The sequence below is a fragment of the Miscanthus floridulus genome, chromosome 16 (genome assembly GCF_019320115.1).
Source record: "Miscanthus floridulus cultivar M001 chromosome 16, ASM1932011v1, whole genome shotgun sequence".
Lineage (NCBI taxonomy): Eukaryota > Viridiplantae > Streptophyta > Magnoliopsida > Poales > Poaceae > Miscanthus > Miscanthus floridulus.
The window spans coordinates 93,131,685-93,147,380 of record NC_089595.1 but is presented as its reverse complement, the minus strand read 5'-3'; the positions used below and the strand labels follow the sequence as shown (position 1 = coordinate 93,147,380).

General features: G+C 41.9%; 1 protein-coding gene and 1 pseudogene across 1 annotated transcript; one reads left to right on the top strand and one right to left on the bottom strand.

Moving 5' to 3' along the window:
- Nucleotides 1–19: 19 nt before the first annotated feature.
- Nucleotides 20–4,292, bottom strand: LOC136510013 (uncharacterized; annotated as a pseudogene).
- A 2,503-nt stretch (nt 4,293–6,795) lies between these two features.
- LOC136511648 (uncharacterized) lies at nt 6,796–15,472 on the top strand. Its single transcript, XM_066505690.1, has 18 exons — nt 6,796–7,080; nt 7,712–7,781; nt 7,862–8,326; nt 8,598–8,744; nt 8,855–8,968; nt 9,413–9,471; nt 9,555–9,621; nt 9,742–9,793; nt 9,902–9,994; nt 10,464–10,547; nt 10,939–11,357; nt 11,511–11,572; nt 12,066–12,135; nt 12,772–12,852; nt 12,928–13,029; nt 13,855–13,988; nt 14,274–14,391; nt 14,814–15,472. Exons 1-18 carry the CDS (start codon nt 7,037–7,039, stop codon nt 15,072–15,074), a joined length of 2,442 nt encoding a protein of 813 aa, XP_066361787.1. The 5' UTR covers nt 6,796–7,036; the 3' UTR covers nt 15,075–15,472.
- Nucleotides 15,473–15,696: the final 224 nt, after the last annotated feature.

Here is a 15,696-nt window from a genome sequence, read left to right as displayed (position 1 = left end):
CATTCCAAACACTACTATCCTACACATTGTAGGCAGCCCACATATGATGGGCTATCTGGTCCCGTAGGGTATTTCCATGGTTTGATTCCATCTCACTTGGGTAGTTAGTGTCTCCCTCTGGCATGTCGACATAATTTGATGGGTTGATATTATCAAGTAGGATGTCTAGCCACTCTTCACTCCCATTCAACCCTCTAATGATGTTGTGAAACACAGCAGCATCTGCTAGAATCATAACTTGAGATTCAATTGGGTAATGTGTCCCCACTTTCAGAATTGGAAACCGCTTTTTGAGAACCCCAAAGGCCCTCTCAATGTGATTTTGAAGAATCGCATGCCGATGATTGAACAATTCCTTGTAGTTGGCATATGCATTTCCCCTCTGGCCACGTCTCCTGAACTCACTGAGATGATACTTAACTCCTCGGTAGGGAGCAAGGAATGATGGTGTGTTTGCATATCCACCGTCTACAAGATAGAATTTGCCTGCTGGCACAGTAAATCCCTTACCAAGAGCAGACCGCAACACTCCTGCATCAGATGCGGATCCTTCCCAACCAGATGAGATGAAAGTGAACTTCAAGTCGAAGTCACAGGCAAACATAACATTCTGCGATAGTGTCCCCTTCCTATTTCTATAGGGACTGGCCTTGTCTTATCCAATTGTGATTGGGACATGTGTACCATCGATAGCGCCGATGCAGTTCTGCAGGTAAGTAAATTTACTAAAAATTTGGATTGTATTTAGGAATGGTATTAAGGAAAGTGTACTGTATGTATTAACTGACCTGAAAGAATGGCATAAATCTAGGGTCACATGTAATCTTCATGTGTGTGGCTTGGATTCAGAAGTCTGATGAATTTTTGGGTTAATGTTGGAATGATATTGAAGACATCATATATTTTCCTATGCACTGTCTCACCACTATGTTGAAACTCCTTCTTTAGCCTCTCTGTGCTTGCATTATGAGAGAGCATGAACATAAAAGACTAAGTTGCTCCTCAATCTTCATACCACGTGTGTCACGCAGCAAGTTCTCGGCCCTGAGAAAGTTTGCTATAGCTCTAAATATTTCAGCCTCCATCCTAAATTCTTCCTTGCACCAATTCTCGTGTCCTTCGAGAATCTCTTTAACGTTTTTAGCACCAGGAAGAGAAGAGGTATGCTCAGGTATTTTCTCTTCGTCGAGAAAGGGCATTACAGCAGGGAGAAGAATAAAGAATAGCTCCTCATCTTCTTCTTCCTCTTCCAACAAAAAATTTCTAGCAAGCTCTTCCCAAGAAGCCATCTAGTGTTACATATATGAAATTATATTATTACATATATATAAAATAAAAGGCACAAGGCCAATACTCAAGCACAGCAAGTCACAAGTGTCATATGTAATAAACTCAAGCACATCACAGAAAATAAACTTCAACTATCACTGCCCTAGCTGAGTGACGAGCTGCTCAAGTCTGAAACCCAGAACCAGAAGCCAGTCCCTTCAGCAGTTCCATGATTAACTAGTGGGCGAAAAACATTTACAAGGCTACATGCAACATCTCAAGTCTACATGGACCCTAACTAACTTTGCCCAGCAGCTAGCTAATTACTGTACCTTTGGATAACTAATCACAAGGCTACATGCATTATCTCATCCATACCACAAAGTTCTCTGTACAAAATCACCAACAACTCACATAGTAGCATCAAGAAGTATTAAAAGTCTAAAAAAGTGGAGAAAACATCTAATTAGACAGCAGCACCTAATCATCCAGGCAGCACCTACTCATCCAGGCATGCATGCATTCAATATTTTTTAGAACATGACTGACAACAAAAATGACAGCCAAATTAGGAAAAAACAACAGTGGAGGGAACTAACCTGACACCAGTGTCACCCCGTCCCAAGACGCAGCAGAAAATCACTCCTGCAAAAGCATCATGCCCTCATTAGTCGAAGACTCTGACCCTAAGGTTGTCTGTTGTAATTGACAAAGTGATTAGTCCTTTCCAAACAACATTTATACCAGGAAGGAACATCTTAGAAGGTGTGGTGATTTTACAAGAGGTTTTGCATGAGTTGAGATATAGTAAGCACAAGATTTTCAATTTAACTTAGGGATAAAATTATAGCAACCAGTAAGATTAAAATTTCAAAGTCATAACTTAGATTCATTGTGTCATAAGATATGGCTGCAAGAAGAGCTACTATAGTTTAAGCCAAGGTTTCAACTAAATGCATAATGAAGAATCACAGAGATGCCATGCAAAGAACAAAACTATATGTGATGTGAATAGAAAAATATATAGATATGTAATTGATAAGTTTATCATATCTAGATAGGGACACATATCTATTATACCAATTGCTGGACAGAACGACATTATAGCAACCTACCTCAAGCAAACTTAGAAGAGCTATCAAGGGTTGGGGGCAGAACTATGACAGTTATCAAAAGAAACTCAAGAAAGATATTATGAAGAGAATAACTACATTAGATAAATAGAGTAACTCAAGAACTTTGGCACGAATAGAATGGACTGAGAGGTATGAATTAGAGAAATCATTACAACAAATCTTGGCTGATGAGGAGATACAGTGGCAAAGAAGGGGAGGTGAGAAATGGATTCTGGCAGGGGACTCTAACTTCAGTTACTTTCACAAATGTGCTAATGGCATAAGAAGGAAGATGCAGATTACTATGCTGGAAGTGGATGGGCAGGAAACAGTGGATCCCCAGTGTCTGAGAACCCACATCACATATTATTATAAAATGTTGTTTGGAAGTGTTGAGGTGGCAGATATGCATCTAGATGCAGATTTATGGCCCACCAGCCAGCAGATCCAGGAAACTGACAATGAGTTCTTGACCAGACCTTTTCCTAATCTTTTCAGAATTGCGTCACATCTAGATTTAGAGGTGGCCAAGGCTTGTGTGAATGGTCAGTGGCATATAGAGTTCAGGTGACAGCTGAATGACATCTTGATTGAGGAATGGGTTCCCTTCTAGATCTCTTGAATGATATTCAACTGTATGAAGGCAAAGATGAGGTTTTCTGGTGCCTGGAAAGAACCAAGAAATATACTTCTAGATCGTTGTATAGATTAATGACATATGGAGGCGCTGTGGACCGTTGTATGATGACAGTATGGCAATGCAATATTCCTTTGAAGGTGAAGATCTTTCTGTGGATGGCAGTACATGACCGTATACAATGTGGAGTTCAACTGAAGAAGAAAAAGTGGACAGGGCCCGAAGAATGTTTCATGTGCGGCAAATTGGAAACTTCTGACCATATTCTATTCCGATGCCCCATAGCTGTGTTCCCTGGACTTTCCTGAGAGATTGTTTGGATTGGGATGTGTCCCCAGTTAGTTGTGACTCCTGGGTTTGCTCCTCTAAACTTGCATGATTGCCACAGCTAAGCCCCCATAAACTTGAAAAACTAGGTGCTCAGCTCCTAAATAAACTGCATTCTATTTTCTCTACTGCAATGGGATAAAAGAAATGCATCAGTCACCATGCCGAAAATTGCTACTGCAGTGATCGGTTACTATACTAGTCTGCATGCTAGAAAATAGCAAGACTACCAAACGTCCCAACCAGTGTATGTCTGGACCGTTATAAGCATGCATATAGTTGTTGTGCAATGCTAGAAAAAAATCCATCACGACATGCCATCCTATTCTATTGCAATGGTGTTCTGAACACAGAAACCAGCTCACCAGTTGGATCTTTAAGCTACATGAAGCAATTGAGTTCTATTTTCACATCTATTTTCACATCACAAACAAGAAACCATAGAATCACAAACAAGAAACCATAGATCTACAAGAAGGGGTATGAGATGCGGACAGAAGACTAACTTGTAGAGGCAGAGGTTGTGTCGTGTTGCTGGCGACGTCGGTGTTGCTCGCGGACGGCACAATGGCTCACCAGATCTTGCGACGAGGCCGGTCAGTCACGGAGTAGTGGTGGAGCCGTCGTGGTCGGGTCGACGGGCGGCGGATGAAGAGCTGTGCGAGCGGTCGCGATTCGCGAGCGGATGCATAGGACGGAGTGGGGAGGAAGATGCGGCCATCCACAGTCCCAAGATCCACAGGAAACGTGTGAGGATAGGATCAGGAACCCTAGATGCGGTGCAGGGAGATGCAAGTGGAAGCGAGCTCACCTGCGGAGACGTAGATGCTGGTGCCGCAAGGTGATGGCGACGGAGGAGAAGTCGAGGCCGGAGGAGCTGAGGCGACGACGGAGAGTCGAGGCGAGGCCGGAGGAGCCGAGGCGACGACGGAGAGTCGAGGCGAGGCCGGAGGAGCCGAGGCGACGACGGAGAGTCGAGTCGAGGCGGAGGGTCGCGAGAGGGAAAGGGAAGGGAACGACGCCCCGTGTCTAGAGGCCAAGCAGGTTTCCCGTCAAAACCCGGCTCCCGCGGGGCCGAAACACCCGTGCGGAGAGCTTCCAAATGAACTTAAGCCGCGATGCGTGGGAAATTACCGCGTGGGTTTCCAGCCCCGGGAAAACAACGGGACCCACGGGGAAAGCTGCTTCCAAAATAGGCCTAAGGAAAAAAGAAGCAGCCCAATCCGTGTCTGACGAAGCTCCGTTGTTCTACGAGTAGTAATTGAACAGACGACGAAGGCCGAAGGCGCTAGAGATCGGGACACCCAAACGGCCAAACAGCTGGACTGCTGGAGCTAGCATTGCACATTTGCACTGCATGGAAATAGGTGGAACAAAGGGGAGCTCGAGGCAGGCGTGTGCAGCGTTGATTGCTGCGGTAGTACGTGCCTGTGCTCGGGATGGCATAAAAGCAGCGGCGCATGTTACGCATCGTCCTGCGGCGCGGCGACGAAGGATCACCGGTCACCGGTGCCTCGGCGCTCCCGCTGACCCGCGGATCCCGATGCAGCGTTGCTGGAAGCACGGTTCATTCATTTGCCTCACCAACGGAGGCCCTGATCCTGTGTGGCGCGATCTCTGCGACAGTGTGCCGACAAGTGTTGTCGGACTCGGTGGGTATGGGATTAGCTTTATTTTTGAAGGAGCGTTGGCGGTGCTCCAGCAAAGATTTAATTTGGTGCGTGGATGTTGATTTCTCAAAGTGGCTATGCAATTCTTTAGTTGTAAATACACCTAAACTAGCACATCCTACTTTGAAAGGGATAAATCATATTTGGTGTGCTCGACTGTGAGCACCAGCTAGCCTAAAATAGATAACAAAGACCATTTGTAGGAGCGGCTGCAGCAGCTAGCCAAAAGTAGCACTTCCAATTAGATTGATTATCCATCACAGAGAATAATAAGGCATACAAAATCAATATCTTTTACTACCATTTTGAGAATAATAAAAGTATTTTCATTGGAGAAAAGAATCTCTTCAATACGTTGTTATCTACTAATCATCTGCTAACACAAGCTTTATATGTTCTAAACGTGTATATAATTTGACTATTTAGTTAATAAAGTTTATAAAATATGACTTTTTCATATATAGATATGTTTATCGTTTTGGGATGGAGTGAGTATGTTCATACAAAAGAGTAAAATTGAATCTTATATGTTCTACTAAAAATATCGTCCACTTGATTTTTGGTTTGCACAAAACAACAATTTTCTCACCTTGTATCAACCCAAATCATCAGTGAGTTTAATTTAACACTTTGAAATTTGGAACATCAAACTTACGCTTAGATGGTCTAGATGTACATTCATGTCCTCCTCAACCAATTGAGTTAGGTTTAAATTTTTACTGTGAACTATAAAATATATAGATGTACATCCATGTCCTCACCTCGACCAATTGAGTTAGGTTTAAATTTCTACCATGAACCATAAAATATATAAGTTGAAGTTTAGCTCCAATATGTCTATCAACAATTATTTATTGCACCTTACCTATTTTAGACTTTGTTTGCAAGAAGGAAACTTGTTGTAGGTACCGTTGTATTCACGGAGACAAAAAGTCCTTAGCATTGAATTTCACTACTTCGGCTAAGATCTGCTCCATCGAGCAAGAAGACACTGGCCACCGGACTGGCGACGGCCCAACCGCCGGAAGGCCCGGGAGGAAAGGTGGCACCATCACGCCGCGCACGGAGGATCGGGATCTCGGTCTCGCGGAGGACACAAGTCACGGAACCCGCACTGCGTACACCACCACTGCGGGGGTGAGTTCGCGAAATAAAATTTTTTCATGTCACATCCAATGTTTTCAAAATATTAAAAGAGGTTTTTAAATACTAATAAAAAAATTAATTACATAGCTCGTCTGAAAACTGCTGGACGAATTTATTAAGTCTAATTAATTCATCATTAGAGCATGTTAGTTACTGTAGCACTTATGACTAATCATAGACTAATTAGTCTTAAACATTCGTATCGTGATTTCCAACTAAACTGTATAATTAGTTTTTTTCGTCTATATTTAATACTTCGTATGCCGTAAGATTCGATATGATAGTTTGGGTTGAAAATTTTTAGCAAGGCCTTGTTTAGATCACCTCCAAATTCAAGTTTTTTCACTCTCTCTCCATCATATCAATTTTTAGACGTATGCATGGAGTATTAAATGTAGGTAAAAAAAATAACTAATTGTACAGTTTAATTGTAAATCATGAGACGAATCTTTTGAGCCTAGTTAGTCCATAATCAAATAAAGTTTATCAAATACAAACAAAACATGCTACAGTGTCCAGATTACAAAAATTTGCAATCTAAACAAGCCCCAACTATACCAGGCCTGCGACTGGTGAGTCCTCCCGATCGACCAACCCCCGTCCCTTCCCTTCTCCGTGTCAGTCAGGAAAAGACCGCGCGGCGCGAGCCACGAGGGCGGTCACTGGTCAGGCGTCAGGGTCATCCCCATTTCTCCTCGAGTCCCCACGCCCAGGTACGGACACTCTCCTACTCCGCCCTCCCCCGCGCCCCGCGCCCCGCGCACGCCCACCCCAGTCCAGTCCAGTCGGAGGAGGCCAGATCAAAGCGCCACCGCCACGCCGCAGTCTACTCTCGCTAATCCCGCCGCCGCCCAGGGGTCGCGAGGAGGAGGATGAAGCCCAAGAGCCTCCCGTTCATCGCCTTCGAGCACAAGCGGTGCGTTCCCTCCTTCACCCACCCGGCCACCCCCCACCCCCCCGCTCCCGCCGCGCTTCGATAGCTTCCGACGAGTTCGGGCTCCTTCCCTCTGTTCCGCTGTGGAGGTTCCCGCTCCGCGTCCGCGGGTTTTGACGTACGAGCACTTGTTTTCCCTTCCCGGGGATCTCGGTCCGTTGCGGCGCTTGTTTTTTTTTTTGCTGGATTTTTTTTTCTGGAAATGCGGCGGGAAATTCCGCGCGCTTGTACGCGCCCACTGGGAATATGGTCGCGTCCACGAATCGGAGGAAGAGTAGGTGTTTAGCTTCGTATGAATTTGTTGGTGGAATTGCCCGAATCGGGAGCTCTGCGGTGCACTGCGGTTTGTTTTTTTTTGAAAAGATCTGGAGTTTCTGTGGCCGTTTCCTGCACTAGGAGGGGCGGTTTAGGTTTCGTTTTGGCAGGACTGCGGGTTCTGGAATTATGTCGTGTAGTCATCAAATTCGGAGTGAATATGACTAGCTATAGCGAATACCTCTCATTGCTTTGAATCTGGGAGGGGATGCACGTGCAGAATCCTCGAAGTTTCAAGCGCTAGATAGCTGCATTTTAGTTGGAAACACTCCTTTCTGATGCTGTGTGATTGAATCAGGGATGCATACGGCTTTGCTGTGCGGCCGCAACACCTGCAGCGTTACAAGGAGTACGCTGGCATCTACAAGGTAGAAGACACACTCCTAAATTTTCATCTGCATTGTCTGATCTTGACACGCTGCACACCTATTTGGTGCTGTACTTGTAGGAGGAAGAGGAGGAGAGGTCTGATAGATGGAAGAATTTTCTGGAGAGGCAGCCTGAGTCATCTGGACAGGACGCTGGTGATAATGCTAAGGGTGATGGTTCTGAATCACTGCATGAGAAGACGGTGGCAGGGCCACGGAAGATCGAAATATGGACGCCAATCAGATCGTCCCTGAGCAACATTGAGCAGATGATGAGCCTGCGCATCGAGAAGAAGCAATCTTCTGCTGGCAAGCAGCAAGCAAAGGACGGAACCCATCCTGTGAAAGTTGAAGAGGGCAAGTTGTCAGAGGATTCAGATGACGAATTCTATGATGTAGATAAGGTTGATCCGAGCCAAGAAGTGCAGTCGAGTGATACTGGGAATGCTGATCCCGGAAGCAGGAATCAAGAAGAAAATTTCATTTCAAAGGAAGAGTTGGAGTGTCTGGTCCATGGTGGACTACCGATGGCTTTGAGGGGAGAGGTGCAGCCTGATCACCTGGAGCATTTTGTTTCTTTCTTTTAGTTTTGATTTGAAGGGCGGACCTGGTGCAAGCGGTAGAGTCTTACAGCCTATGACCGGAAGGTCCCGGGTTCGAGTCGCGGTCTCCTCGCATTGCACAGGCGAGGGTAAGGCTTGCCACTGACACCCGTCTCCAGACCCCGCACAGAGCGGGAGCTCTCTGCACTGGGTACGCCCTTTTAGTTTTGATTTATTCAGTTCATTCAGCAGCTCTGTGCTTTTCTGGTGACAGCTATGGCAAGCTTTTGTTGGTACTGGAGCTCGTAGGGTAGAAGGGTATTATGATAGTCTTGCAGCAGAGGGTGAATTAGATAACAAATGTTCAGATTCTCCAACCTCAGAAGGTGTTCATGAAAAGTGGATTGGGCAAATAGATAAGGTAGCTGTTTATGGACATTTTCATGGGGAAGCTTCTTGTATTTTTTTGATAAAATATACTGCTGTACTGGAAAGTCTAATAGAGTCCAATATGTACCTTGATCCTTATAGGACTTGCCCAGAACTTTTCCTGGTCATCCTGCTTTAGATGAGGATGGAAGAAATGCTTTGAGACGCTTGCTTATAGCTTATGCGAAACACAACCCATCAGTTGGTTACTGCCAGGTAAATCTACCCTTCACACATTGATCCTCATTATTGCCTTTTATCTTACCAAAAGTCAATTGCTTCTTTGGATCTCCAAAAAGGCAGTCCAATATATATTTTTTAGTTCTCATCTCACTCCACACAAGTGAATCTAAAACCTAACATTCAATGCTTCCAACAAATATGAAATAATTACAATCTTTCTCAATCAATATTCTGTGTGTACTTTATTATTTATCAACATTTTATCTCAACATTTCTCTCAGCATAGTTTTGTCGATTGAATACCTCATCTCACTCCACACAAGTGAATCTAAAACCTAACATTCAATGCTTCCAACAAATATGAAATAATTACAGTCTTTCTCAATCAATATTCTGTGTGTACTTTATTGTTATAAACATTTTATCTCAGAAATCCAACATTTCTCTCAGCATAGATTTGTGTATTGAATACTGTAGGCAATGAACTTTTTTGCTGGTCTCTTGCTTCTATTGATGCCAGAGGAGAATGCATTTTGGTATGCCCCAGGACAATTTGTTGTATTTCATGTTGTTGTTGGATTAAATAATCTGTTAATTTTATCGCTGGTGTATGTTACAGGACATTGGTTGGGATTATGGATGACTATTTTGATGGCTACTTTTCTGAAGAAATGATCGAGTCACAGGTATGTGAATTGTCTATTTCTCACTTAGTAATGTTTGTTTTGCATGTTAGGGGTGCTTGTGCTTGAAGCCCCCAGTTCAATTCATTCTCATGCAGAGGCCAAATTTTGGTTGTCCTTCAGGTGGACCAGCTTGTTTTAGAGGAGTTAGTTCGAGAGAAGTTCCCTAAATTAGGTTAGCAACCTATCATGAACAAATTGTAATATTGGTGGCATGTGACTCTTTCTGCACTAATGTGAAAAAAATCCAAGCATTAGGATTTAACATACTTTCTTGATGCAGCAAATCACCTGGATTACCTTGGACTTCAAGTTGCATGGGTTACTGGGCCATGGTTCTTATCCATCTTCACAAATGTGCTTCCCTGGGAAAGTGGTTAGACTTTATTTTACATTATTTCCATTACCAAGTACTTGTAGAAGAACATTCTCTATAAGTATAGTTTAGCTAATGCGATGGGGTTACCTTCACCAAGCACATTGACTTTTCTAATTTTGGACTCGGCATTGCTTCTAATGGACACATGAACAATCGTGATCTCATGCAAGGGAAATAGTGATCAAAACCCCTATCTAAGAAAAGGAAACTAGATGATTATGATCTAGGTCTTTATAAGGAGAGACTGAGAGTGAATGAGAAGTGGTAAAGTAAGCATTCACTAAAAGGTGTGAAAGATAACTAGGCCTGCATTATATATTATTGGTGATTATAGGGTACCCAGGAAGACCATATAAAACACACTAACTCTATGTAAGCAATGAAATCTGCTTGTAGTGACCCTAGACATATATTCGACAAAACTTTACATCATGTTTACAGTTTACTTGTGAATTTTACATTTCAGTTCTCCGTGTTTGGGATGTGCTTTTGTTCGATGGAAACAGAGTAATGCTGTTCCGGACAGCTCTTGCGCTACTGGAGTTCTATGGTACTGGGAAATACTTTTGCTTCATTTCAATTTCCAAAAAAAAAAAATACTCCCTCCGTTCCTTAATATAAGCCATATAGATTTCTAAAGAAAATTCCAAAATATAGGTACGTATCAGCTCCCACACCGATTAGTTTGAAAACCTTCCCACCGTACATAGCACATGCCCCAACCAATCCCTTAGATTTAGGAAGCAATCTGATTGGGAGAGAGAAGATGGCCTGATTTTCCTTTTTTTCCTCGGTCTCACATCCTTCCCCAAGCCGTGCGTTAATATTGGTGCTAAAAACTATATGGCTTATATTAAGGAACGGAGGGAGTATATATTTGTAGCCAGATACACAGAATTCTTCTAAGAATGTCTGTAGACTCATGCTTGTGTTAATTGCAGGCCCTGCACTTGTGACTACAAAAGATGCCGGTGATGCAGTTACCCTTTTGCAGTCTTTAGCTGGTTCCACTTTTGACAGCAGTCAGCTTGTCTTGACAGCTCGTATGGGATATCAATCCGTAAATGAAACAATATTGCAAGAACTGAGTAATAAACACCGCCCACCTGTTATATCTGCAATGGAAGAAAGAGCGAAAGGTCTAGGTGTTTGGACGGATACCAATGGTCTTGCATCAAAACTGTATAACTTTAAACGTGACCCTGAACCACTGGTTTCTTTAAGCGATTCAACAGACCAGTTGAGTGATGTGGGAGATGGGGATGCCAATGAAGAAAGTGATCCTGGAAACATGGATGACGAGTATGGTGGCGTGACAGTGAATTCTGAGATTGATTCTTTGCCTGATCCAAAGGACCAGGTAGCCTTCTCAATCATAGTCTCTAAATCCTGTTATCTATATACTCTGAAGGATTGTAATCTTTGCCATCTTCTTTTCCTTTTGCATGACCAAACCAAGAATTTTCTGTAGTTTATCATCCCATGGTAGTAATGCTTAGTTTTAACACCACAGGTTGCCTGGCTGAAGTTGGAGTTGTGCCGACTACTAGAGGAGAGAAGATCAGCTGTTCTCAGGTCTGCTTATTCCTTCCCAAATTTCCATCACTTATTTTGTCATAAGAAGCTGGAACAGTTTTACATGTGATTACAGTTTGAGTTTCTCACCAGATTTAACCAGCAGTTAAAGTTATAATTTGATGCATTGGTATGGGTAATTTTCTCCTTTCTTTTCATGTGCTTCCTGGGGACTAGTTTTCTGCAGTAATATGAACTGAAGCTGCTAATTTTTTTTCACCTCATAAATCCACCATCATCGCTGGAAAATATATCCGAAATTCCTGACTTGGTTGACCACATACATTGTATGAAATATAAAAAACGAATCGACTGTTTGGAAGCAAGCACGAGAAAACTATTTACTGATGTAAAGTTCTAGCTATTGTTACTCATGTTGTGAAACTGGTAAACACGAGATATTTTTAAACAGCACGATCATGCCCTTTCAGCTGAATATTTTCTTTTCAGTCGAGCTATTCTTTTACCTTCTTTCTTCTTTTTGCTTTTGCAGAGCTGATGAACTAGAAACAGCACTTATGGAAATGGTTAAGCAAGACAATAGGCGCCAATTAAGTGCAAAGGTATAGAGTAGTTTCCTGTTATTTACAGAGAAAATATTCAATTATTTCCTGTTATTTACAGAGAAAATATTCAATTATGGAAATATCCAGAATCTAGATTGCACAGCACTATCTTCGTATCTCATTCAAGCCCACAACAGTCATGCGCATACACATAGGAATAAAAGAAAATGAGAAATGACGACACATGTGAATGTGCCCCTATCAACTTGCAATACATGCTACGATAACGAAACCTCTTTGACATATTAAATTAGTGGTAGAGGTTGGAGATGTTGCTAGACCTGCACTCTTGCTTTCATTAATGAACATAAGAACATTTATTTTTGAAACTCCTGACTCCTGAGCAAAAGGTCTATGCTGTAACGTAGGGAGTACTATTTAGTTTGTTGCAAAAATTGCTTCTAACTATGTTTATTTAGCTTGTCTTCATAAAGTATAACAGCATATAAGTATGAATCTGTTATTAATAGACATTTCACCATATTAAATGATGTAAAAGTTATGGAGTATAAATTACTAAATGATTTTTAAGAGTAATTTAGAAAATTTGTCAAAATTTTATTGGTATAAGCTAAGGACCTTTTGTGTTCTTAGAGCAATGGAACTGAACATATTTGCACTTTTTTCTTTCAGGTTGAGCAGTTGGAACAAGAAATATCTGAACTAAGACAGGCCCTATCAGACAAGCAGGAACAGGAGCAAGCAATGTTTCAGGTAAAGTTGCTCTCTGTCCATTCTCTATATGCATTTCTATACTACATAATACACTAACCAGGAGTCTTGTTAAAGGTCCTGATGCGTGTCGAACAAGAACTGAAAATTGCAGAGGAAGCTCGCATCTCAGCCGAGCAGGATGCTGCTGCTCAGAGATACGCAGCAAATGTTCTACAGGTTAATCAATGACTTGATCTATTTTGAACGTCAGCTCTCTTGTTTTATCCATATAAGCTATTTCCAGTTGAGAGGTCTGTTACACAGTGTAGCAAAAGATAACTTTTACAGTGCTTGTTAACATATAAACATAGACTTATCAAAGCAGCAGCTGTAATATTAGCGCTTAGAAAATTCTCAGTAAAATTGAAACAGTTGTGGCCTTAGCTAGGGTCTGTTCCTCATAAACAAACTAATTGAAACAAATGTACCTGGCTGAGGTAACCAGTTTGACTACTAATTCAGAATAAATCTTGCAACGATAGTTCAGAAATTATCTGGGTCTTGTTGAAAACCTGTCAAAATGGTCAAATATTTTTTCTTTCTGTAAAGTAGTACTGTTGAATGATACCTCACGACTTTTGTCGTTATATATGTATTTTTCCTTCTTAGACATGACCCAAAAATTAAGAAGCTCGATTTTTATTTTGATAAGAAAATTGGATGGCTTTCACTGACCACCTGCCATGTACTGGCTTTCTTAGGGTAAACAGGCATGAACCCGGCTTGCAAGTTGCACCAATCACATTATTTTAAGGATATTGTTTAGAACAAGTGGTCTCTAAACAATGAAAGCATCCTGTTTTGTTCCTTTTTTTTTCATTGTTCAAAGTTCAAACTAGTAATGCCAATATTACTCAAGAGCTGGGGACTGGTTCTTCAATTATACTGTTGTCACTACTTATTATCGTTTTATCGGAATTAGCAAAAATAGTATGTCTCTTCTTTCTACTCTTGTTTTACCCTAGCTTGTTCCACACTTACAGGATCATGACATGTGTGCAGGAAAAGTACGAAGAAGCTATGGCTTCACTTGCCCACATGGAGAACAGAGCTGTAATGGCAGAAACAATGTTAGAGGCTACACTGCAGTACCAATCTAGCCAGCAGAAAGCACTGTCCCCTTGCCCTTCTCCAAGGTATCTTAATCTTATCTATTCTCACAATTCTTAGTGTGAGATGGACAGCTCTTAAAACTAGCAATAAGGCAGTGCTAATATACCAGTCATTTTTCTATTGTTAATTTCTCACTGTTGGCAATTGAACTTTGTTTAATGCCGCTTCTGTCCTCCTATGGGTTTTCAACTGAAAACTAACATATAATGTAACATCATGATGATTGATTTTAGTTATGTAGCTTCCTGGCACTTTGTTGACATAATTTTCTAATGTTGATATATTTGTTGCACTTGTTCCCCTTCTAGACCATCAATGCTCGATGCGTCCCCTACTCAGGCAAGCCAGAATTCATCACAGGAGTTCCAGCCAAGAAGGAAAAACTTGCTTGGTCCATTTTCCCTGAGTTGGCGTGATAAGAACAAGGTAATTTCTTCTGACTGAAAGATAACAACTCCGAGACATAAGAAACATGTATATGGTTGGTTGTTATTGCCACTTAAAACTGCTTATATAAAAAAATAAGTTAAATATTTGTAGTATGGAATTCCATTCTTTTAGTTAAAAACATTAGATTTATTTTATCTAACATCAATGGTAAACTGTGTCCCCGAATTCCATATGAATACGTTTTACACCAATTTCTAGGGTGTATATTCTACCTGTTTGCTTCAAGGACCAAAAATCACCTTATTTTCATTTCTTCAAATGTGAGAGCCTCTGGTTATTGTTGTGACTTTGAATTCTTTTAGCATACACAGCATTTTCCATTGTTGGTTTATATATGCAAAAGCACGCTGTTGCTTTCTACTCACCTTTAAACTTGTTTTCCCCATGATTCCTCACAGGAAAAGCAGAACAATGCTGATGACTCTGCGAACACAAAGTTTACCAATAATGATGAAATGGTAGAAACCTCCAACAGAGATGATGAGAAGCAGAGAGAAACACTAGATCTAGATAACGAGCAAAGAGCAGAATCACCCAAAGAAGATGGCAAGATGAGAACAGAGACGCCTGAGAAAGACAACGATCTGCCAGGGGTCCAACTAGCCACGGACGATTTGAATGGGCACCATGAACAAATGCAAGAAATAAAACTGGATTGATAAGCACAATGACACCCAGTCCAAATATCTTCACCACTAATATCAGTGTATTTATGATCTGATCACACGGTGCCAGTTGGTGGCAGCACTGAGGGTGGCCTAAAGTTTTGAGATACTCCGGTCCCCCCCCCCCCCCCCCCCCCCCCCCCCCCACCCCACCCCCCACCTCCTCCTTCCCCTCTGTGGTTTCCCGAATTCTTTTTGCTACCACGTCTAGGTTTCATGTTTCTTCTCCCCATTTTTATAATTTGAGAAGAGAAAAGGAGCAAGTTATATGGTTGTCCATTGGTTGCTGCCTTCCAATGTAAATGCATTGGAAGAACTGTAAGAAAAAGATGAGAATTATGGGCAATTATGACATGCTTATTCTTGTAAATTATCATATTATTTAGAGTTCATGGGTGCTTTCAATTGAAGATGTCCGTGTTGGCGTTAACAATACCACTGAACCTTGATATGCAACCCTATTTTGCACAGCTTATTTCTCAGCTTCTCCGAGGATTTTATAGCGGCTTTTTAAATCTTTTGGAAACGAAAGCTGCCGACTCTAGCAACGAGACCAGAGGGTCGATATTACAACAGCTGATTACAAGAGCTGTTGCGCATATTTCTCCAGTTAAGT